The sequence below is a fragment of the Sinohyriopsis cumingii genome, chromosome 5 (genome assembly GCF_028554795.1).
Source record: "Sinohyriopsis cumingii isolate HCF-2022 chromosome 5, ASM2855479v2, whole genome shotgun sequence".
NCBI classification, from domain to species: domain Eukaryota; kingdom Metazoa; phylum Mollusca; class Bivalvia; order Unionida; family Unionidae; genus Sinohyriopsis; species Sinohyriopsis cumingii.
Window position 1 is genome coordinate 10,947,004 of NC_142965.1, and position 25,693 is coordinate 10,972,696.

General features: G+C 35.3%; 1 protein-coding gene across 2 annotated transcripts in view; it reads left to right on the top strand.

Moving 5' to 3' along the window:
* The window catches only part of LOC149798630 (serine/threonine-protein phosphatase 2A regulatory subunit B'' subunit beta-like), a 166,591-nt gene that overhangs the window by 120,362 nt on the left and 20,536 nt on the right, over positions 1 to 25,693 (top strand). For both annotated transcript variants that reach the window (XM_089957463.1, XM_089957462.1), the window contains exons 7-10: positions 1,182 to 1,338; positions 6,913 to 6,961; positions 19,704 to 19,790; positions 24,677 to 24,821. In XM_089957463.1, coding sequence (XP_089813589.1) covers positions 1,182 to 1,338; positions 6,913 to 6,961; positions 19,704 to 19,790; positions 24,677 to 24,821 — 438 coding nt within the window. The remainder of the gene's footprint in view (positions 1 to 1,181; positions 1,339 to 6,912; positions 6,962 to 19,703; positions 19,791 to 24,676; positions 24,822 to 25,693) is intronic.

Sequence of the window (25,693 nt, forward strand, 5' to 3'; positions counted from 1 at the left end):
AGCATAAGCGGATAATGATATAAAAATGCTGTGTTAGGGTGGTTTGTCAATATGAACAAAGGATTTGTTTATGTAACACTAGATTCCAGTGCAATTTTATATCCATGTTTGCTGCTTCCTGTCATGGTGCCTTTGAATTTCTCAACTCGAAACCCAAGACTGTATATACAGTTTTTAACAGCCAAAAATGTTGTTGCCAAAGAGATTGCCAGATGGCATGTTTTGGTGCCAATAAGGAAAAAAAATAGCAATTTGCAACATTGGTGAAGCCTAGTGCAATCCCTGGCTACTCAGTTAGTACTCGTTGAATTTGAAATGGATTAAGTTAAACATGCTACTCAGTGTTATCACTCTATTTTGCAGTGAATTAAATTATGTATGCTACTCTGTTAGTACTCAACATTGCAATGAATTTGAAATAGATTATGTTGTACATGTTACTTAATGTTAGTACTCTGTATTGCAGTGAATTTGAAATAGATTATGTTGTACATGTTACTTAATGTTAGTACTCTATATTGCAATGAATTTGAAATAGATTATATTGTACATGTTACTTAATGTTAGTACTCTATATTGCGGTGAATTGGAAATAGATTATGTTGTACATGTTACTTAATGTTAGTACTCTATATTGCAGTGAATTGGAAATGGATTTACTTGAGTCTGGAGGTGGTGTGAATCATCTTAAATCTATGCAGTATCATAAATCATTATTTTTTTGTTGTGGCTGATATTGTCATTTTGCCAAATGTGATGATGATACATCAAGATAGCGATATGCAACATCACTATTTCACAGAAAAGTCAAAGATGGATCTTTATAATTGTGGTTCGTTGCAGCCTTGAAATCCGTGAAAGTCAGTATTGCATTAAATTGTGTATTCACAGTAATAAATAATAAGACAAAGTATCCACAATGTCTTACTTAATAGTGAGACAAAGAATTCAAAATATCTCAATAGTAACACAAAGTATTTACAATATCTCACTTAATTGTAAGACAAATTATTTGAAATATCTCAATAGTTACAAAAAGGTTCACAATATCTCACCTAATACTAAGACAAAAGTATTCAGAATATTTCACTTTATAGTGAGACAAAGTATTCACTGTATCTCAAATGATTGTAAGACAGAGTATTTGAAATATTTCACTTAAACTTTGTTTCTTTTTTCAGACAGTACAGTTACTGGAAGATGAAGATGATATCAATCAAATAATGGACTACTTTTCCTATGAACATTTCTATGTGATATACTGTAAATTCTGGGAGTTAGACAAAGATCATGATCTCTATATAGACAGGAATGATCTAGCTCGACATAATGACCATGGTAAGTCTCACTAGCCTACATCATGATCTCTATATGACAGGAATGATCTATCTAGACATAATGACCATGGTAAGTCTCACTAGCCTTCATCATGATCTCTATATAGATAGGAATGATCTAGCTTGACATAATGACCATGGTAAGTCTCACTAGCCTTCATCATGATCTCTATATGACAGAAATGATCTAGCTAGACATAATGACCATAATAAGTCTCACTAGCCTTCATCATGATCTCTATATAGACAGGAATGATCTAGCTAGACATAATGATCATGGTAAGTCACACTAGCCTTCATCATGATCTCTATATAGACAGGAATCATCTAGCTAGACATAATGACCATGGTAAGTCTCACTAGCCTTCATCATGATCTCTATATAGACAGGAATGATCTAGCTAGACATAATGATCATGGTAAGTCACACTAGCCTTCATCATGATCTCTATATGACAGAAATGATCTAGCTAGACATAATGACCATGATAAGTCTCACTAGCCTTCATCATGATCTCTATATAGACAGGAATGATCTAGATAGACATAATGATCATGGTAAGTCTCACTAGCCTTCATCATCATAAATGGGATCTATATAGACAGGAATGATCTAGCTAGACATAATGATCATGGTAAGTCTCACTAGCCTTCATCATCATAAATGGAATCTATATAGACAGGAATGATCTAGATAGACATAATGATCATGGTAAGTCTCACTAGCCTTCATCATCATAAATGGGATCTATATAGACAGGAATGATCTAGATAGACATAATGATCATGGTAAGTATATGTCACTTTGGCATTTAGCACATACAGTCTCACTAGCCTTCATCATGAGAATTTGGATCACTTCAGGCTTTTCTGCATTAGCTTCAACTCTCAGCCATTTGAATCAGTTGGTCAAGTTTTAGAACATAATCAGCTGCTTGGACATGAAAACTATCCAAGATAATTAACTGCTACTATGGTGTTTGCAGAATGTTAACAAAACATTAGATATCAATGAATTCAATTTTAAAAAAGTTACCTGAAATCAAGTATTTTTTAAGATACTTTTATCTGTAATTTTACTAGAGCAGTGTTTTGTGAAAATGAAAAGACACAAAAGTAGCAGCTATTGTTTCTTGGCTGGTCTTCTGCTCAGAGTAATGATAGGCTGGTTTTCTAGTCAGAGTGGTTCTGATTTCTTCAAACACTCTGGCGATTGGCTGACACATGAAGCAGCTACTGACATAAACAAGCATTCTTAAATCTCAAGACATTGGATGGTGAGATTAAAATAGCTGGCAACATTGACAACTTTTCATCAACATTAAATATTTGTTTAAGGTTTAATAAGTCATATAAATGCTACATCAATTCAGTTGAAATGTTTTTTGCAACATCATTGTATGCATGAATTTTTTTACATAGATATGTCAGGACTTATGAAGATAATTTACAAAATGTTGAATTTTCCAATCAGAGGGTCTGGTTTGTACAATTTAAGTAATCGGAGGAAATAATGAAAGAGTTACTCCCCTTTTCTGGTTTCACAATGAGGTGCAAAAATACACAAAATTATGACCAAAACCTAGGTTCTGTGGCACAAAAAGTGAAGGTCAGAGGTTTTCTTTGCATTTAATTACACTGTTTGAGTAACATTTTGGCAAAGATTTAGTGGTAGACACTGAGGAATATTTAATTCCTGAACCTTTCGTTCTCATCCACAATTTATTGGATCACTCCAATAAAATGACAAGCTTTTATTGCACTTAAAAGAATAGAAAAATAAATATTTTGTTTACCTGATCTGAGAAAAGTGTATGCAAAATATATTTTGAAACCTAATTTTCAAGACTTTCAGAGACCATTTTATCTGCTTTCACATGCAATTCAAAAATTAATTTGAGTAGCAGGAGACAATACATTAAAGGAGACTAGAAATCAAAATTTTCCTTTTACGTATGTAATTCTCTACAGATTTTAATTCGACTGCAATGTTTATAAATTAAATATCGTAAGCGGGTAGTGATTATATTGTGTGGAAGATACCACGATTCCGTAAATTGCCAAGTTTTTCTGAGTTTTGATGAGACGACAGATCACATGGTACCGTGACGCTATACTAGCCAGTCCTCGAATACAAACATAAACATTGGCGAGCGAGGCAGACAGGAGACCACATTTGGGTTGCACATTCAAAAGTTGAATCTGCAATCTGATATAATAGTTTATGTACTGTACTGGTAAGTGCTAAAAGAAATTTGTTATGCACAGGCCCCGGGTTGGTGACTTAAATAAACTAAAATCCTGAATGAAATTCCACAAGCCCGGACAGTTCATACCTGTCAACTCTCAAGCCGGGAGAAAAACCTCCCAATTTTGGAGGTATTTCTACCTCCCGATCTCGTAATATGTCTCGATTTTGCGCAGCGAAGTCCCAATTATTACATTATGTCTGTCAATTTTCATTTGTCAGAAGAAACAAACCCAGCCCCAAACCATTTTTAAATATAACGTATGCAATCCACAGTCTAAACTGCCACACTGCAGACATCGTAGTGATATGACTGAAAAATTGTTAAAGCTACGTTAAAAATTCAAATCACACGCACACACGTCTAAACTGGCACTGGACGAAATAATTAATATCATACAACAGTTTTTTTTCTTTTTTTCTTCTTCAGTAAATAGAACGTGAAGATTAAACATTATTCAAGTAAATTTCAGATTTTTTAAACAACTACAACAGTACTATAGTATTAAAAAAAATTAAAAGAATAAAATTGTCACCAATTAGCTTAAATGAATGATCACTTTGAAATTTTCTCTGCAAATAAAATCGCATCTCCATTTCCACCAAAGAAACTCGGCCAGTTAACACCTGACATTCCTTTATCGTATATGAAAAGTTTAATTATCATGATTAAATTACAAGGAATAAAACAAAATATACCATGCAGTATATGTGGCCCTAAAGAACTAATTCTGAATAATATTTTATTCAGCAAACAGTGTTACATGCATTAAGACTTAAACGTAAGGAAATAAGGTGGGGCATAAAACGTGAGAAAAACAGTTGCCACAAGTACGGTAACTTGTGACTGCAGATTTGAACTGTTAAAATTAAGTCCATGGCATCGTAAGTAACAACAAAATAGGCATCGTTTATTTGGTAATCAGTTGCTGGTGCTTACGCATACACACACTGTCGAACATGGTTTCTTTGAAGTATGTCCGAAGGGCAGTCTTTTTCACAAGATCAATGCAAGGATAAGGACTATGTTCATTAGTCACACCGGCTTTATTGTTTGCGTACTTAAATCAAAACTTTAGCTATTTTGCAGTTTAGCCAGAACTGACCAGAATATGCAAAAGGGGCTTGTCATGGGGGAATAATAAGGCGTATCACAGGGAGAAAAGGCACGTCAAATGGGTGGTCACACATTGGGGCAAGGGGGAGGGTCAATAGTTTCCCCCCCCCAGTTCTATTGTCAGACAGTTAATGTGAAACTTTGACCTCTTTTTTTTTAATCGCTGCTTTTTAAACTGCCCAAGGAATAGTTTTATATCAGTTCCAATTATTACAGATTACTGTTTATGCATACTACATGTATACAGTGCATTTTTTTTTTTAATTTTTTAATTTTTATAAGATTACTGAAAATTGTGTTTTCTCGAAACACGACAGGTTTAGAATCTTATTTTCAGAAAAGTTTCCATTTGATTAAAATCAAATCTAAATTTCACCTAGGACAGTGGTGATTTGATTTAGATTGTGCTGTGTTAAGGCATGTATGTCAACATCTTGAAAATACATTTACTCATTTCACCAGCGCAATCAAAGTTTCCTCAGGCAAACAATTTTTGTTTCGACAAGCCTGACGGGCACCTCACTTTGAATACAGGATGGACCGGAACTAAAACCAGAAGGGGCCCAGGGTGTCGGGCTATCAGATTTGTTTTTAGCACTGCTGTTTTTAGATAAAAGATGTGTGGATTGATTGTTGCATTTTGTGGTCACTTACTCGTCCTTCTGCCTGTTTTCGTAACTCACACATTTAACACTTTTCCCAGGATTTAAAATGTCCAAAGGTATGTCTGGAACAGCGCCAACTTTTAGTCTAGGCCTAGCATTTGCCTATCTTTGAGCTGCTATTTTTTCATGATCCCTCTTGTAACATTCCTTTGAGAAATGTAACGAGCACATAGTGCTGTATGGTGTTGCTTTGAAATCGACTTGTTTGTAATAATGTACCCATTCTTTCATTATGCCTTTATCTTTCGGAAAAGAATTTTTTTTATGTTAACAGGTTTTTCTTAATGTTGTATTACACCTGTAAGCAACGCAAAACGGTATTGTCTTTTACTCTGGCAACTCCTTGGGCTGCTGGAGTCACTACTATGACATCACATCCCGAAAGTAACAGAATAGGCGCGGAAATTTTGCATACGAGGTCACGGAAATTCAGCTCCTAGAAGATAGGCCAATATTTAAATATTGGCATTACGGTCGCAGATGATACTTCAGAATAAGGTTTTCTGCTATAGTACTTTTATTATTATTCTATATTTCCATTGGTTTCTGGTCTCCTTTAAGATACTTTGGCACTTTCTTTGCCGAACTTTGAATAAGATTTATATTAAAAATATTACCTCATTAAATGTTAAATGACATATCATTTTGGGATTGAATTTCTGATGATGATGATGATGATGATGATGATGATGATGATGATGATGATAAAGATGGTAATTGTTATTAATTGTTTTATTGTGGGCGTGGGTGGATGGTAATGTTATTATCAATTCTGAACTATGCAGTACTAAAATGTGAAAATAGAGCAGAAAAATTATGTTACCTATTTCATTCCATCATAATAATTAATCTAAAAATCATTTTTAAATGGTTGGAATCTGCCATTATATGAGTAAATTCTGTACTTTAATTAGATAGAAATCATCCCACACTACTAAGCCCCTTTTCATTGTGTGGATGTTGCTATTGATCTTATTTAATTGGACAAATTTTGTTTTATCATTCTTACTTAATTTATTTCACTTAAGTTTAATTCCTGACTCACAAAAACCAATTTTAATGCAATTTCACCTCATTAAATACTCTATTTTTGTGTTTCTATGCATTATTAGGACACATCCATGCTGGAATATCCCTCATTATAAAGTCCTTCACGTAAAATTTAGGTAACTTATTTCTCACATGAACAGCATTATAACAAGCAAATGATGTGTACGATATGCCTATCTGACTCACTCACAGACTCTCCAGATGACGTCATAAATGGTTGCAGGGTTCCTCGTGATTTTACTATTAAAAGAATAAATGTTTCTTATAATAATAAAATATGTTTACAACAAATAACTTAAAAAAACTTTTATAAAATGACCTGTATTGTCTAATGTGACACTTTGGTCAGTGATACACCATCTTTTGTTTTCTAACACTATTTCCTTATGAGAAATGAGAGAAAATTACAATTCTGCCCTTTTCTTAGGATTTTTCAATCCCACAAAATTCTGTATGATGAATTCAATTAAATTTTGTTGACTTTCTCCATTGCAGCAATCAATATGAAAGTCATAGATAGGATATTTTCTGGGTCAGTCACAAGGTGAGTATAGTCAGCTTGATTATTATTATTTTTATTGTCCACACAGTTGTTAGTTGGAAATGGGATCTAGATTGTTATTATTGTCCACACAGTTGTTAGTTGGAAATGGCATCTAGGTTGTTATTATTGTCCACAGTTGTTAGTTGGAAATGGCATATAGATTGTTATTTTTGTCCACACAGTTGTTAGTTGGAAATGGGATCTAGATTGTTATTATTGTCCACACAGTTGATAGTTAGAAATGGGATCTAGATTATTATTATTGTCCACACAGTTGATAGTTAGAAATGGGATCTAGATTGTTATTATTGTCCACACAGTTGTTAGTTGGAGATGGGATCTAGATTATTATTATTGTCCACACAGTTGATAGTTAGAAATGGGATCTAGATTATTATTATTGTCCACACAGTTGATAAGTAGATATGGGATCTAGATTGTTATTATTGTCCACACAGTTGATAGTTAGAAATGGGATCTAGATTGTTATTATTGTCCACACAGTTGATAAGTAGATATGGGATCTAGATTGTTATTATTGTCCACACCGTTGTTAGTTGGAGATGGGATCTAGTTTATTATTATTGTCCACACAGTTGTTAGTTGGAAATGGGATCTAGATTATTATTATTGTCCACACAGTTGATAAGTAGATATGGGATCTAGATTGTTATTATTGTCCACACAGTTGTTAGTTAGAAATGGGATCTAGATTATTATTATTGTCCACACAGTTGTTAGTTGGAGATGGGATCTAGATTGTTATTATTGTCCACACAATTGTTAGTTGGAAATGGGATCTAGATTATTATTATTGTCCACACAGTTGTTAGTTGGAAATGGGATCTAGATTATTATTATTGTCCACACAGTTGTTAGTTGGAGATGGGATCTAGATTATTATTATTGTCCACACAGTTGTTAGTTGGAAATGGGATTTAGATTGTTATTATTGTCCACACAGTTGATAGTTAGAAATAGGATCTAGATTATTATTATTGTCCACACAGTTGCTAGTTGGAAATGGCATCTAGATTGTTATTTTTGTCCACACAGTTGTTAGTTAGAAATGGGATCTAGATTATTATTATTGTCCACACAGTTGTTAGTTGGAAATGGGATCTAGATTATTATTATTGTCCACACAGTTGTTAGTTGGAAATGGGATCTAGATTATTATTATTGTCCACACAGTTGTTAGTTGGAGATGGGATCTAGATTATTATTATTGTCCACACAGTTGTTAGTTGGAAATGGGATTTAGATTGTTATTATTGTCCACACAGTTGATAGTTAGAAATGGGATCTAGATTATTATTATTGTCCACACAGTTGTTAGTTGGAAATGGGATCTAGATTGTTATTATTGTCCACACAGTTGATAGTTAGAAATGGGATCTAGATTGTTATTATTGTCCACACAGTTGTTAGTTGGAAATGGGATTTAGATTGTTATTATTGTCCACACTGTTGATAGTTCGAAATAGCATCTAGATTATTATTATTGTCCACACAGTTGTTAGTTGGAAGTGGGATATACATTCAATTTGTTATTATTATCCACACAGTTGTTAGTTGGAAATGGGATCTAGATTGTTATTATTGTCCACACAGTTGCTAGTTGGAAATAGGATCTAGATTATTATTATTGTCCACACAGTTGCTAGTTGGAAATGGTATCTAGATTATTATTATTGTCCACACAGTTGTTAGTTGGAAATAGGATCTAGATTATTATTATTGTCCACACAGCTGTTAGTTGGAAATAGGATCTAGATTATTATTATTGTCCACACAGTTGTTAGTTGGAAATGGGATCTAGATTATTATTATTGTCCACACAGTTGATAAGTAGATATGGGATCTAGATTGTTATTATTGTCCACACAGTTGTTAGTTGGAGATGGGATCTAGATTATTATTATTGTCCACACCGTTGTTAGTTGGAGATGGGATCTAGATTGTTGTTATTGTCCACACAGTTGTTAGTTGGAGATGGGATCTAGTTTATTATTATTGTCCACACCGTTGTTAGTTGGAGATGGGATCTAGTTTATTATTATTGTCCACACAGTTGATAGTTAGAAATGGGATCTAGATTATTATTATTGTCCACACAGTTGGTAGTTGGAAATGGGATCTAGATTGTTATTATTGTCCACACAGTTGATAGTTAGAAATGGGATCTAGATTGTTATTATTGTCCACACAGTTGATAGTTAGAAATGGGATCTAGATTATTATTATTGTCCACACGGTTGTTAGTTGGAAATGGGATCTAGATTCAATTTGTTATTATTGTCCACACAGTTGTTAGTTGGAAATGGGATCTAGATTGTTATTATTGTCCACAATTGTTAGTTGGAAATGGGATCTAGATTATTATTATTGTCCACACAGTTGATAGTTAGAGCTGAGATCTAGATTGTTATTATTATCCACACAGTTGTTAGTTGGAGATGGGATCTAGATTATTATTATTGTCCACACAATTGTTAGTGACTTGGCCTCCTTTAATTAGTAAATATAGTAAAACTTGTCTATAAAGGACACTGAAGCATAGTTATCCATCACATTGACATTGACAATGTCCATGAAATCAGGGATTCACATGTGATAGCCATAATGACCAAGTATCTGTTATATGTAGGTGTTTGTTTACACGGTGTTTGTTTATTACAGACACTGAAAAGACTACAAAAAGTGGTCATTATGAGCATTTGTTCTTAACACTGATTTTGGAAATAACAATGAAATCAGTTTTTAAAAAAAACAACTTTTATGTTGTGTCCATTAAGGATAATCACTTGTGTGATGTCAAGGTTTTTGACATTTTGAAAAATGTATATTTTTACATCATTAGGTATCCAAGCAACCCAGTGACTAAAAAATGTTTAGGTTGTTTTCAGGTACTGCGCTTAATTAAATATCGATCCCCAAGTTAATGGCATCCCACAGTAAAGCATGGGGAAAAAGATCACAGTCCGTAATTGTCCATAAAGTAATGGCTCACCAAGGTCTAAAAATTGTGCTTGTTATCACATTCGAAAAGGGTGTGTTGGTCAGTGAATCTTTCAGGGTGACACTGTTATTAAGATTACATTGTTTCCACAACAAAAAGACTTCACTGCCAATTTACGGCAAGTCATACATTACTTAAGAGTTTTTCACAGCCTTTTCATTTACTTTCTTTTTTTGACAGGACTGCAATATTGAAAATGTTATTAGACATTTTCATTTTCAATACTGAATACAAGAAAGACGCAACCAAATCACTTTATTTTCAGTCTCTCCTATAGTTTCTACAGTTGCAATATACTTATGTAAAAAAATGCCATGTTATTGATGATGTTGTCTTGTAATGACAGTACCATTTAACTGATGGTAACACTGATTGTTCAAAAGAAAGGATTATGTTAGAGCAGGTTTCCTCTAGTAGATGTCTCTTCTATAACTAGATTTTGTCGTATAGGAGACCTATATATATACATATATATAGAACACTGAATAGACCACTAAATTTTGTCGATCATGCGCAGGTATTCTTATTAAAAATGTGGAATTACAATGACATTATGAAAAAGGCAGATTCATATATGGTGCCATTTTTGAGCAGGTGTTCTTTATATGGAGGCATCCATTAAGGTAGATTGGAGGTATCCATTAAGGTAGGTTGGAGAAGATTCATAGTACTAATTCAGTTCCCATAGTAAACCTATAGAAACACCTTGATATTAAAAATTCAATAACTTTAAATTTCTGAGTGCTCGTAATCAAACCTATATTTATCAGTATAGATGCATCCTGGATGACAGCTTTTGTGCAGAGAAAACCACATGAGCTGCGGCATTCTCTGGATCTATGTGTGCTTGAAACGTGTGCTTTCAGTTCCACGCCAAAAGAGTCAGGTGCTATTTCAGTAATTAGTTTTGCAAACTCAAGTCTGTTAGGGGACTCCATCAATAAAACAATGTCTCGATGTTTTTTAAAATTATAACTAGGATAAGCTCTCGTAGATTCTTTTTACTAAAATCTAACTTTCATTATGAACCATTCCTGGCCAGCCAGTCCCATCCATGCTCGATTTTATGTTCACCCATTTTCCAGACTGGTTTTTTTTTATTTTTCCATACCATTAGTACTGTGAGTCCTTAAGGTAGGTTAGAAGTATCCATTAAAGTAGGATGTATTTATGCATAAAAGTAGGAAGGAGGTGTGCATTAAAGTAGGATGGAGGTGTGCATTAAAGTAGGATGTAGGTGTGCATAAAAGTAGGATGGAGGTATCCATAAAAGTAGGATGGAGGTGTGCATTAAAGTAGGATGGAGGTGTGCATTAAAGTAGGATGGAGGTGTGCATTAAAGTAGGATGGAGGTATGCATTAAAGTAGGATGGAGGTGTGCATAAAAGTAGGATGGAGGTGTGCATTAAAGTAGGATGTAGGTATGCATTAAAGTAGGATGGAGGTGTGCATTAAAGTAGGATGTAGGTGTGCATAAAAGTAGGATGGAGGTATGCATTAAAGTAGGATGGAGGTGTGCATTAAAGTAGGATGGAGGTATCCATAAAAGTAGGATGGAGGTATCCATAAAAGTAGGATGGAGGTGTGCATTAAAGTCGGATGGAGGTGTGCATAAAAGTAGGATGGAGGTATCCATAAAAGTAGGATGGAGGTGTGCATTAAAGTAGGATGGAGGTGTGCATTAAAGTAGGATGGAGGTATGCATTAAAGTAGGATGGAGGTATGCATAAAAGTAGGATGTAGGTGTGCATTAAAGTAGGATGGAGGTGTGCATTAAAGTAGGATGTAGGTATGCATTAAAGTAGGATGGAGGTGTGCATTAAAGTAGGATGTAGGTGTGCATAAAAGTAGGATGGAGGTATGCATTAAAGTAGGATGGAGGTGTGCATTAAAGTAGGATGGAGGTATCCATAAAAGTAGGATGGAGGTATCCATAAAAGTAGGATGGAGGTGTGCATTAAAGTCGGATGGAGGTGTGCATAAAAGTAGGATGGAGGTATCCATAAAAGTAGGATGGAGGTGTGAATTAAAGTAGGATGGAGGTGTGCATTAAAGTAGGATGGAGGTGTGCATTAAAGTAGGATGGAGGTATGCATTAAAGTAGGATGGAGGTATGCATAAAAGTAGGATGGAGGTGTGCATAAAAGTAGGATGGAGGTGTGCATTAAAGTAGGATGTAAGTATGCATAAAAGTAGGATGGAGGTATGCATTAAAGTAGGATGGAGGTGTGCATTAAAGTAGGATGGAGGTATCCATAAAAGTAGGATGGAGGTATCCATAAAAGTAGGATGGAGGTGTGCATTAAAGTCGGATGGAGGTGTGCATAAAAGTAGGATGGAGGTGTGCATTAAAGTAGGATGGAGGTATGCATAAAAGTAGGATGGAGGTATGCATTAAAGTAGAATGGAGGTATGCATTAAAGTAGGATGGAGGTGTGCATTAAGGTAGGATGGAGGTATGCATTAAAGTAGGATGGAGGTGTGCATTAAAGTAGGATGGAGGTGTGCATTAAAGTAGGATGTAGGTGTGCATTAAAGTAGGATGGAGGTGTGCATAAAAGTAGGATGGAGGTGTGCATTAAAGTAGGATGGAGGTATGCATTAAAGTAGGATGGAGGTGTGCATTAAAGTAGGATGTAGGTGTGCATAAAAGTAGGATGTAGGTGTGCATTAAAGTAGGATGGAGGTGTTCATTAAAGTAGGATGGAGGTGTGCATTAAAGTAGGATGTAGCTATGCATAAAAGTAGGATGTAGCTATGCATAAAAGTAGGATGGAGGTATGCATTAAAGTAGGATGGAGGTGTGCATTAAAGCAGGATGGAGGTATGCATTAAAGTAGGATGGAGGTGTGCATTAAAGTAGGATGTAGCTATGCTTTAAAGTAGGATGGAAGTATGCATTAAAGTAGGATGGAGGTGTGCATTAAGGTAGGATGGAGGTATGCATAAAAGTAGGATGGAGGTGTGCATTAAAGTAGGATGGAGGTGTGCATTAAAGTAGGATGTAGCTATGCATAAAAGTAGGATGTAGGTATGCATAAAAGTAGGATGGAGGTGTGCATTAAAGTAGGATGGAGGTGTGCATTAAAGTAGAATGGAGGTGTGCATTAAAGTAGGATGGAGGTGTGCATTAAAGTAGGATGGAGGTATGCATTAAAGTAGGATGGAGGTGTGCATTAAAGTAGGATGGAGGTGTGCATTAAAGTCGGATGGAGGTGTGCATAAAAGTAGGATGGAGGTGTGCATTAAAGTAGGATGGAGGTATGCATAAAAGTAGGATGGAGGTATGCATTAAAGTAGGATGGAGGTATGCATTAAAGTAGGATGGAGGTGTGCATTAAGGTAGGATGGAGGTATGCATTAAAGTAGGATGGAGGTGTGCATTAAAGTAGGCTGGAGGTGTGCATTAAAGTAGGATGTAGGTGTGCATAAAAGTAGGATGTAGGTGTGCATTAAAGTAGGATGGAGGTCTGCATAAAGTAGGATGAAGGTGTGCATTAAAGTAGGATGGAGGTATGCATAAAAGTAGGATGGAGGTATGCATTAAAGTAGGATGGAGGTGTGCATTAAGGTAGGATGGAGGTTTGCATTAAAGTAGGATGGAGGTGTGCATTAAAGTAGGATGGAGGTGTGCATTAAAGGAGGATGTAGGTGTGCATAAAAGTAGGATGTAGGTGTGCATTAAAGTAGGATGGAGGTGTGCATTAAAGTAGGATGGAGGTGTGCATTAAAGTAGGATGTAGCTATGCATAAAAGTAGGATGGATGTATGCATAAAAGTAGGATGGAGGTATGCATTAAAGTAGGATGGAGGTGTGCATTAAAGTAGCATGGAGGTATGCATTAAAGTAGGATGGAGGTGTGCATTAAAGTAGGATGTAGCTATGCATTAAAGTAGGATGGAGGTATGCATTAAAGTAGGATGGAGGTGTGCATTAAGGTAGGATGGAGGTATGCATAAAAGTAGGATGGAGGTGTGCATTAAAGTAGGATGGAGGTGTGCATTAAAGTAGAATGGAGGTGTGCAGTAAAGTAGGATGGAGGTATGCATTAAAGTAGGATGGAGGTGTGCATTAAAGTAGGATGGAGGTATGCATTAAAGTAGGATGGAGGTGTGCATTAAAGTAGGATGGAGGTGTGTATTAAAGTAGGATGGAGGTATGCATTAAAGTAGGATGGAGGTGTGCATAAAAGTAGGATGTAGGTGTGCATTAAAGTAGGATGTAGCTGTGCATAAAAGTAGGATGGAGGTGTGCATTAAAGTAGGATGGAGGTATGCATTAAAGTAGGATGGAGGTGTGCATTAAAGTAGGATGTAGGTGTGCATAAAAGTAGGATGGAGGTGTGCATTAAAGTAGGATGGAGGTGTGCATTAAAGTAGGATGGAGGTGTGCATTAAAGTAGGATGTAGGTATGCATAAAAGTAGGATGGAGGTGTGCATTAAAGTAGGATGTAGCTGTGCATTAAAGTAGGATGGAGGTGTGCATTAAAGTAGGATGTAGGTGTGCATTAAAGTAGGATGTGGGTATGCATTAAAGTAGGATGGAGGTGTGCATTAAAGTAGGATGGAGGTATCCATAAAAGTAGGTTTTACTGTTTTTTTGAGGAGAGACAGGTCATAAGCTTTGAACAGATTTGTGGGAAAAGTAGTTTTAGTAACAGAAAAGGATGAGATGAAGGAAGAACTGGATTGAGGATGGAGTCAGGACCCATTTATAAGTTTCATATGTCTTTGTACCCATTCCAGTTTCAACTTAGTCCATGAACCTTATTATGAGGTAAAGAGGTAACTCACATTAGACTGTGTACTGTATTCACCTTTATGCAATAGACACCTAATTACAAACAGCATAGACCCTGGCTGAGTCATACCAGAGACTTACAAAAAGGTACTATCAGTTGCCTCGCTAGGTACTTAGTATTAAAGGTTAGTTGTTAGGACTGGTTGGATTGGTGTCAGGATAATGTGACTGGGTGGGACATCATGCTACATGTCTGTGGTATGATGCTCCAGTGCTAGACATCACTATAAACTGCCACACTGCAGACATCATAGTGATATGACTCTGATTTTGAGCTGGACCTTTTATGTTGGCCAATGACAGATGACTTTTGATTGGTTGAGAGTGAAAACTTGACCTTCATCTCCAGTTCAGAGTTGTATGATCTCTAGACCCAGACTCTGTATTTTCAAAAATGTTCTAACAAGAAGCTTTGAAGCTCAGACTCAAAATCCTAAATTTCAGATGATTATCCTTGGAGAAAATCTGTGCAATTAAAAGTTAGCAAACTATGTCAGAATTTGGACGGTCCTGAAAATTGCATGACTCTAACTTCATTCAAATAAAATGTGCTAGTCAAACTTGTTTAGCTTGAGATGGAGTATCAAATGTATGGGTCCAGAAAAAGATACAAGTGGAATGAAGAGTAGACAGCAATCCACCAGTAGATTTTGTGCACCAAAAGACCTAGGTCTGCATTGTATGAAATTATAAGTAGAATGAAGAGTGTAGACCTTTATCTGCCCATTCATTATACATCATTAGATCTAGGTTCTGCACTGTATGAAATTATAAATAGATTGAAGACTGTAGACCTTTATCTGCCCATCCATTATCCACCAGTAGATCTAGGTATGCACTGTATGAAATTATAAATAGATTGAAGAGTGTAGACCTTTATCTGCCCATCCATTATCCACCAGTAGATCTAGGTATGCACTGTATGAAATTATAAATAGATTGAAGAGTGTAGACCTTTATCTGCCCATCCATTATCCACCAGTAGATCTAGGTATGCACTATATGAAATTATAAGTGGAATGAAGAATGTAGACCTTTACCTGCCCATCCATTATCCACCAGTAGATCTAGGTCTGCACTGTATGAAATTATAAGTAGAATGAAGAGTGTAGACCTTTACCTGCCCATCCATTATCCACCAGTAGATCTAGGTCTGCACTGTATGAAATTATAAGTATAATAAAGAGTGTAGACCTTTACCTGCCCATCCATTATCCACCAGTAGATCTAGGTCTGCACTGTATGAAATTATAAGTATAATAAAGAGTGTAGACCTTTATCTGCCAATCCATTATCCACCAGTAGATCTAGGTCTGCACTGTATGAAATTATAAGTAGAAGGAAAGTTGCAGATCCTGATCTGTCCACTGATAATTCATTAGTTGTTCAAGATATAATTAGAATGAAGAGCTTGGACTGATATCTGCCAGCATATTATTTACCAGCAGATCTCATTCTACACTGCTTGCATTTAGGTACACATGTTACACTTGTCTAGCAGATACAGTATTAGAATCCATTATTGCTGACTCAAAATATGATGGAAACTTAAGCAGAAACTACATTCCTCCTGCTTTATCTGTAATATTGTATCAGCCATCTTGACATCTGGTAGTATGAGGTCAAGATGACCTTGCCCAGTAGGGCTGACTGAGTGGGCTCTTCCTTAAATACAGAAGTATAGATATGTAGCTAATTTGCCTGCTGCATCAGAATGTTAATTAGGCCACCTGTATGTCAGGTAAGCCACTCAGACCTATATATCAGATTGTGGTAATGATAAAGATGATGATGATGAAGATGATAGTGTTTTTTTTACATAAATATGTATGGTTTCATTTAGAATGGAGGACTAACACTGTGGATATAAATGCAAGTAAATATAAGCAGCTCAGGCCTGATTTCCAAATGTAAAATATATCAAAATGTCCGATTTACAAGATGTTTAGAGTTACACCCAGATTTATTTCCATGTCTTTCAGATAATAATAAATATGAAACATATCTTTTCGTTCCCTGAATGAAGATGAATTACAAGGGGAAGGAGCTTTTGTCATATTCTGTTACACAGGTCCGTTGGATTTTTTCAAACCCTGCATGGTGCTCCTTCTGTCTTACATCATTAATGCAAAACTATTTCTAGGATTATTTCCTCCCACATGCATCTATCAGACTGCTTATCTGGCACACATTTAGACAGCTGGTACTTCTCAGGGGTAATAGGGAACTAGTTTGGTGTAGGTTGCATGCCCAAGAAAATGATAATTAGCCATTTGCCAATATTACTAGATAATTATGTTAAGGGTAAAAGGGTTAAAAAAAAGAAAGATGAATTGGGGATTAATGAAGAGTTGTACTAAGGCCTTTGAATGCCAAGGTTTTTGAATTGTGCTTCCATTGATAATGGAGGAGCCAGTCTGATAGAAGAGCTAAAGAGGTGTTCTAAAGGCCTTTTGAGTGCCAGAGTTTCAGGACTGCTTGCTCTGATAATGGGTGAACCAGTTTGATCAAAGATCTAATTAAGAGAAGTCCTAAAATCATGTCAAGGTTACCAGATAGGGTATGCTTTTTAGAGGATGAATGAATGGATGGATGGACAGACAGACAGATGGATGGATATTTACATGTTTAGAGATACGTTAGGTAATAAAACAGGCCAATGGCAAAAACCTTGCCAAAGACCCCATAAGGACAAAACCCTCTGCCCAGAATTCAATGTGCACCATGAAGCCATCGACAAAAAGTAAAGATGTTGCAAATCTCCCTATAAAAGACATGCAAAAGCTAAGGCAAAAAATGGGTAAAATCGTTATAATACAGTGCCAGAATTAAACCTCACTGTTCCAGAAAGTCCAAGACCATCTTATCTGGAACATCATCATGGTACATATCACACTTCAAACTGGTTACATATATTAACATTCCATGCCAAACAGGTTGTTTCAGTTATTTGCCTCTTACAATATTTGATGAGGATGCATTCAGCCTTGTCTACCATCCCTGAGCCAGGAGGAGCTTGCTGAGTAGGGAATAGGGAACAAATCTGTTGAAATGAAGATGTGGTTTATGCTGACTCTTCAGCACTCAAAGTGTGATTCTTTAGCCTCCATTAGATCCTTTACCAGATGAGAATACAGAACCAGTCTGGTATATGATCTTGATGAGAATAAGGAACCAGTCTGGTATATGACCTTGATGAAGAAGGCTGATGAAATGCCCCCCCCCCCCCTTGACTACTAGGGTTGCTAGAGTCAACCTTAAACCATGGTTTCAGCAAACGGTGACCACATTGCTCCAACTGTTCATCATTACTCAGTTTTTAAAAAGTATTTTGTCTTTTAATAAATGTAGTGTTCTCTTTAAGTCATATGTAGGGCATAGTAACCTAATTGTGTTGCACTTCTTTGGTCTTTGATTCATCCACTGGCTTCATTAATGTGCATGGGTAGGTCATGTCTGCACTGATGATTCCTCATGGTTCGTGGACTTTCTCTCCCTTCAAGACTTACTTCCACTAACATCCAAGTCAAAAAGAATACAGTAAAACCTGTCTTGAAAGGCCACTGCTATGTGAGACCACCTGTCTTGAGAGACCAAATTATCAATGCACAAATTTATTGATTATGTAGCATTGTGGCCTGTTATGAGAGACCACCTGTCTTGAGAGACCATAATATTTTGACAAAAGAGGTGGACTTACTTGTTGCTCATGGGTTTCTGGTCCCCCAAAGCTTGTAAATTGCTTCCAGGCCTGTCATAACATCACTGACTGATTGCAAAACAAACATAGGAGTCTCTACTTGGTCGGCCTGGTGGTAAAATTCCCTTTGAATTTAATATGGATGAGTCATTGGGTGATGGTTAAACAACAGACAGGCAGTTTCTTTGTGTCCAGAATTGGGTCTATAGTCGTAATCTTACATAATACGTTTTGACATTATCCCAGGTGCTCTTAACTATGAATTAACTATAAGAAGATAGTTATATACATGAAGCGACGGAAAATTTTCCACACAATGTAACAATGACTATTAATATTTTATGTGATTACTATTAAGGTACTAGACTAAAACAATATGACTTGTATTATTGTTTTATGTGATGATTGTTAAGGTACTAGACTAGAATAATATGACTCATTGTTTATGTGATTACTGTTAATGTACTAGACTACAACAAAATGATTCTTATTATTGTTTGTTGTGATTATTGTTAAGGTAATAGGCTAGAACAGTATGATTCATAGTGTTTATGCAATTACTGTTAATGTACTAAACTAAAACAATATGACTTGTATTATTGTTTTATGTGATGATTGTTAAGGTACTAGACTAGAACAATATGACTCATTGTTTATGTGTTAACTTTTAAGGTACTATACAAGAACAATATGGCTCATTATTTATTTGATTACTATTAAGGTACTAGACTAGGACGGTATGACTCATTATTGTTTATGTGATAATTGTTAAGGTACCAGACTAGAACAATATGACTCATATTATTGTTTTATGTGATTACTGTTAAGGTAGACTTGAACAATATGACTGAGAATTTTAAAGCTGTGCTTGCAGTTTACAACCAAATTTAGTTTGGAATGAAGATTAAAAAGGTGGCTTTTTTTTTTAGATGAAACATTCTTTTTTTGTGGTAGGAGTCAGGGTGTTCTGGATTTTTAAAACTACATGTTAGCAGTTATTTTAAAAATAATTAGTGTCAGCCAAATAATCAGACTAACCTAATCAATAGGGCCTGACTCATCTAGTAAATACATTCCCTTTTTTATGGAATTTTGTGTACTTTTAGTAGGATCTGTGTATTATTAAAAAGACTGTTGAATAATTTTATAATGTAAACTGTTTGATCAGGTAATGCTTAAACTGGCAGGTCTATTCTGATGTGAATGTTTATATTATAGGGGTAATACATTCAAGGAGGGAAAGATGAGTTACCCAGAGTTTGTCTGGTTCCTGCTGTCAGAGGAAGATAAACGACATCCCACCAGGTGAGTCATAGAACCAGTCTTAAGGATAAAAATAGATCACTTTTGCATTACATCATAAAGTTTCATCAGGATTATGGATTGGGTGTTGGTACTATAATTACAATACTTCTTGAAGATGCATGAATATTGACCAATTATTGAGTATTGTAGTCATGAGACTTTATAACATGTCATCTAGTTTACATTTACTGGTGTTGTAGCTAAATCAGTGCTTTATCTTACAGCGTCAATTTTGGCTACTTCAGTACTCTACTTTACATTTTTCTTTGTCATTTGTAGCTAAACCAGTGTTTTATTTTACATTTACCTATGTCAGTTGTATGAGTGTGTGATTTTGATTTTTAATGTAGCTTTAACAATTTTTCAGTCATATCGCTGCGATGTCTTCATTGTGGCAGTTTATAGTGATGCCTAGCACTGTGGCATCATGTCGCAGACATGTAGCACGATATCCCACCCAGTCATATTATCCTGACACCAGGCCAACCAGTCCTAACACTAACCTCTTAATGCTAAGTGCCAAGCAAGGCAGCTGTTAATACCATTTTTGTAAGTCTTTGGTATGACTCGGCCAGGGATTGAACCCATGACCTCCCGTAAACAAGGCTGACGCTGAAACCACTAGGCCACCAGAGTGGTTCATACATGTCAGTTGTAGCTAATCAAGTGCTCTGTTTTATGTTTACCTGTGTTAGTTGTAGGTAAACCAGTGCTTTATTATACCCATGTCAGTTGTAGCTAATCAAGTGCTCTGTTTTACATTTACCCATGTCAGTTGTAGTTAAATCATTGCTCTATTTTCTATTTACCTGTGTCAGCATTAGCTAAACTAGTGCTCAGTTTTACATTTACCCATGTCAGTTGTAAGAGCTAATACAGTACTCTGTTTTACATTTACCTGTCATTTGTAGGAAAACCAGTCCTTTATTTTCCACTGCCAGTTTAGCTAAACAGTGCTACATTTTTCACTTACCTGTGTCATTTGTAGCTAAACCAGTGCTCAGTTTTAAATATACCTGTGTCAGTTTTAGCTAAACTATTGTGCCATTTACCTACATTCATTGTATCTAAACCAGTGCTTTATTTTACATATACATGTGTCAGTTTTAGCTAAACCATTGTTCTTATTACATTTACCCATGTCAGTTTTAGCTAAACCAGTACTCCATGTTGCAGGTAAGATAGTTGCATTTGTATAATAAAAAAATGGGTTTGCAAATGAAAACTTTCTTGGGGTTGCTTTATGGTGGTCATAAGAATCATGAAGTGGCAACTAGAAAATTCAGTCATCACATTCTGATTACAACCATGTTTTGTGTTCAAATAGTACATGGAGTTTTATTCACAGCATGATCCCATTTTGATTTTGAGACAGTTGGTTGTAACATTAAAGACGTGGGCCATCTTGACATGTGATAGATCTGACCTACAGTCTATGAAAATCAAAGTAAATTAGTGGCATGAATACATCAGTAACCAGTCTGACTTGATCTTTCAGTAAACATTAAGTGGTATTTATTTGGAACAAATGCAGACATTGAAATGAATACAGAAAGAGTATAGTTGGCAGTAAAATTAATATCATTTGAACTGCATTAATTGCAGGATTGACTAAGGTCTAACATCATATATTAATACAATACAGGTATGACTAAAGTCTAATAGCATTTATTAGTACAATACAGGTATGACTAAGGTCTAACATCATATATTAATACAATACAGGTATGACTAAGGTCTAACAGCATATATTAATACAATACAGGTATGACTAAGGTCTAACAGCATATATTAATACAATACAGGTATGACTAAGGTCTAACAGCATATATTAATACAATACAGGTATGACTAAGGTCTAACAGCATATATTAATACAATACAGGTATGACTAAGGTCTAACAGCATTTATTAATACATTAAATACAGATATTTATTAATACAATAAATACAGGTATGACTAAAGTCTAACCATTTATTAGTAAAAAAATAAATACAGGTATGACTAAAGTCTAACCATTTATTAGTAAAAAAATAAATACAGGTATTTATTAATACAATAAATACAGGTATGCATAAGGTCCAACAGCATATATTAATACAGTAAATACAGGTATGACTAAGATCTAACAGCATTTATTAATACATTAAATACAGATATTTATTAATACAATAAATACAGGTATGACTAAAGTCTAACCATTTATTAGTAAAAAAATAAATACAGATATTTATTAATACAATAAATACAGGTATGCGTAAGGTCCAACAGCATATATTAATACAGTAAATACAGGTATGACTAAGATCTAACAGCATTTATTAATACATTAAATACAGATATTTATTAATACAATAAATACAGGTATGACTAAAGTCTAACCATTTATTAGTAAAAAAATAAATACAGGTATTTATTAATACAATAAATACAGGTATGACTAAGGTCTAACAGTATAAATTATGAAGCAGTATTTTAGAGATGGTTAAGGAGAAAACTCCCAGTAGTAAATTTCAATGGCTGCCAGAGGTTGAAGCAGATGAAGACTGTTGACCGTTCTGACAGACAGATCTATTTATTTGTTAGCAGTAGCCTTGTGCTTCGATTTGCCTTGACCAAATATTTCACTTTGTTTTTCCGACATTAACTCCCGTCTCCTTTGATTTTTTTTTTACACAGTAAGTTTTTTTTTTACACAGTAAGTTTTCTTCATGATTACATACCTTGACCAAAGGTTAAGACCATTGAGACCTGTTGGTCAGTCATCTCCAGTGTCAACCATGCACTAATAGTGTCTATGTAGATCAGTGGTTCCCAACCTTTTTTAGCAATGACTCTTAAAAAAAATATTTTTTTCTGAGCCTCACGACCCCATTTCCATATTTTGATAAGTGGTAAAACTTACCACCCTCAAAAAAACAAAACATGACATTAAGGATGGGAACACTGCTGATGAAGAGAACTATTAAACATGACACAGGCTTATCATGAACCATTTGTGATACCCTTGTTTTATCTCAGATAATAATGAACATTAACATTTGTATAGGGAACTTGATAAGAATCTATCCATGTTTTTGATTAAATACTTAGCACTCCACAATGAGATACCTGTATCCTAAATTAATCACCTTTCCTTCTCTCTGCCAGTCTGTCTATTCATCTGTCCTTCCATTCTAACTTCTTGTAACAACCAAAGCTCAGCAGCTTTTACACATAACTGGATGCCATTTCATAAGTGAATTGCTTAGGACACAAAGAATGTGCCTTATAAAGGTTTGCCATTTCAGATTAAATTTTGACAGAGTTATTGCCCTTTTTCAATCTATTTTGAGTCTTCCTTATAGCAGATCCTTGGAACCATCATAGCTAATGAATCTGTCTACATATTCTGATGCAATTTGGTGTGTGTATGTTACTTGTTTGGGTTTTGTTTCGTTAGTTCTATATTGTATCTTCTTGCTAAGTCGAGTACAAATGCAAACTGCACAGACCCAGATCCGCCAGAGTAATCAGTAGAACAAACAACATACACCCTGCTCTGCAGGTGCATTATGCTATGGCAGAATGGAATCTTTGTTGTTTGCAATTTTACTTGACTTGTAAGAGAATATATACGGTATTTGATAGTGTTGTGGTCTTTGATAGTTAATTTCACAACTTCATATGGACTTGTCTAGTTGACCTAGATGTGCCTATTAAGGTTTTTGTCTTATGAACTCCATTTTCTTTAAGATTTATGATCCTTGACAGTTAACTTCAAATCTTCACATAGGCGTTTTTGTTTGTAACCAGCAAGAATCATTCAAATTAATTTGATGTTGTTTAGTTAAAACCTTGTCTCTTAGACCTTAAATTGCCTTTCATATGTTTTGTGTCATCAACTCTATTAACTGCTTTAAGGGCCATGATAATTAATTTTGTATCATCATATGGGATGTTGCTTATAACAGGCATAGCTTGAGAACCAATCAGCATGCTTTTATTCAATTTGGTATGAATATTGTCTCATACATATGGGTTCAATCTTGTATACTCCACTGGACAGGTCTAAGTGGTTAGAGTGTCTGCTTCGGATGTGGGAGGTTGCAGGTTTGAACCCCAGCTGAGTCATACCAAAGACATATAAAAAAATGGTACTTGCAGCTGCCTGGCTAGGTGCTCAGCATTAAGTGGTTAGTGTTAAGACTGGTCTTCCTGGTGTCAGGATAATGTTACTGGGTGGGTCATAATGCCACATGTCTGCAGCATGATCCCTCAGTGTGTGCCAAGACATACTATAAACTGCACACATCATAGTGATATGACTGAAAAATTGTTAAAGCTACGTTAAAAATCCAATCACACGCACACAGTACACTCCATTGTGGACAGAATTAGGCATATTCTTGTTTTCATACAGTAACTTGGAAATTTGCTAGCAGTCTGTTATTTCAAGAACCATTCAACATATTTTAATCAGGTTTGGTTAGAACTTTGTCTTTCAGATCTAGATGTGTATTTTTTTATGGGATTTATCTGTACCATTTGGGGCAGGGGCTATAACCTTTGTCAGTTGACTTAATACCATACACAGGATGTTATTTTCAATCAGTTCAGCTCAAGAACCATTTAACTTATTCTGCTGCAGTTTCTTTTGTCAGCCATGTCTTAATCATTGCATTTGCATGTGATAATATTGTGTAATGACGTAACCTTGAAGGAGTTGAATTTCAAGCATTCCATGTCATTTGGAAGAGTTATGGCCCCTTACTAACTTTGATTTCCTTTCACAAGTTCCTCAGTTTGAGGCCTTATTGTATTATGTGGTGCCCTTTGTAATTGCTCACACCATCAGTAGTGAAACAGATAATGCATAGTAACATATTATATTCATTGTTTTCAGTATAGAGTATTGGTTTAGGTGTATGGACCTTGATGGAGATGGAATACTATCCATGTATGAGATGGAATACTTCTATGAAGAACAGATGCAGAAAATGGAAGCCTTGGGAATTGAGCGACTGCCATTTGAGGACTGTCTGTGTCAGGTGCTGAGATATTTTCCCACATCACTGTAACATTTATCATTATACCCCCATTGCATCTCCCTTTGAAAAACAGTAAATGAGATTCACATCTTCCATGTACATGTGCACTAACTCATGTTTCAGTAAATCATTTGAGACTAGGTTGCAGCATAGATACATTTTAGAATGAAAGTGTTTTTCCATCATAAAGCTACTGTCTGTGATAAGCTTTCCATAATTTATTATGAGTTGCTTAAACTTGAAGTCCATGCTCTTATTCCAGTACTTTTCATTAAATAAACTTATCTCACATATTTAAAACTGGGTCACTGTGGCCTGGTTTCCAGCACAATTGCATCATTGCTTAAAAATACTGATCTATATTAAGGAAATCAGATGGAAAACTGAACGTATGGCAGTTTGAATTCATGCAGTTTAGAGTTTGCCCAACATTGTGAGCCAGAAATCACACAGACTAAACTGACAATAAATATGCGATTACATCATGAGACATAAATAATCCACACAAACATTTGTCAGCAGTCAGTTGTAGCTTTGAATGCTGCAGCATAATATAATTTCATGTGTCTTAAGTTTAGTAGTTTTCTAAAATAAGAAAACAAAAAATTATTTTTGTGGTACTTAAATTCATTGTTTGCATATTTGTAGGTATTTCATTTCTTAGATTAACTTCTACAGATACCCCAAATAAAACATACAGAAGACCAAAACTATGTCAACAGCAAAATGTTGGTTGCTTCAGTGGTTAAGACAATACTACCACCTGTATGTGCTCAAATCAAACATCTGTCAGTATCAGTCACTTATTGACAACATTAAAGGGAGATGATCGAGCCAACTAACACTAAGCTGATCAGTTATTATATTACATG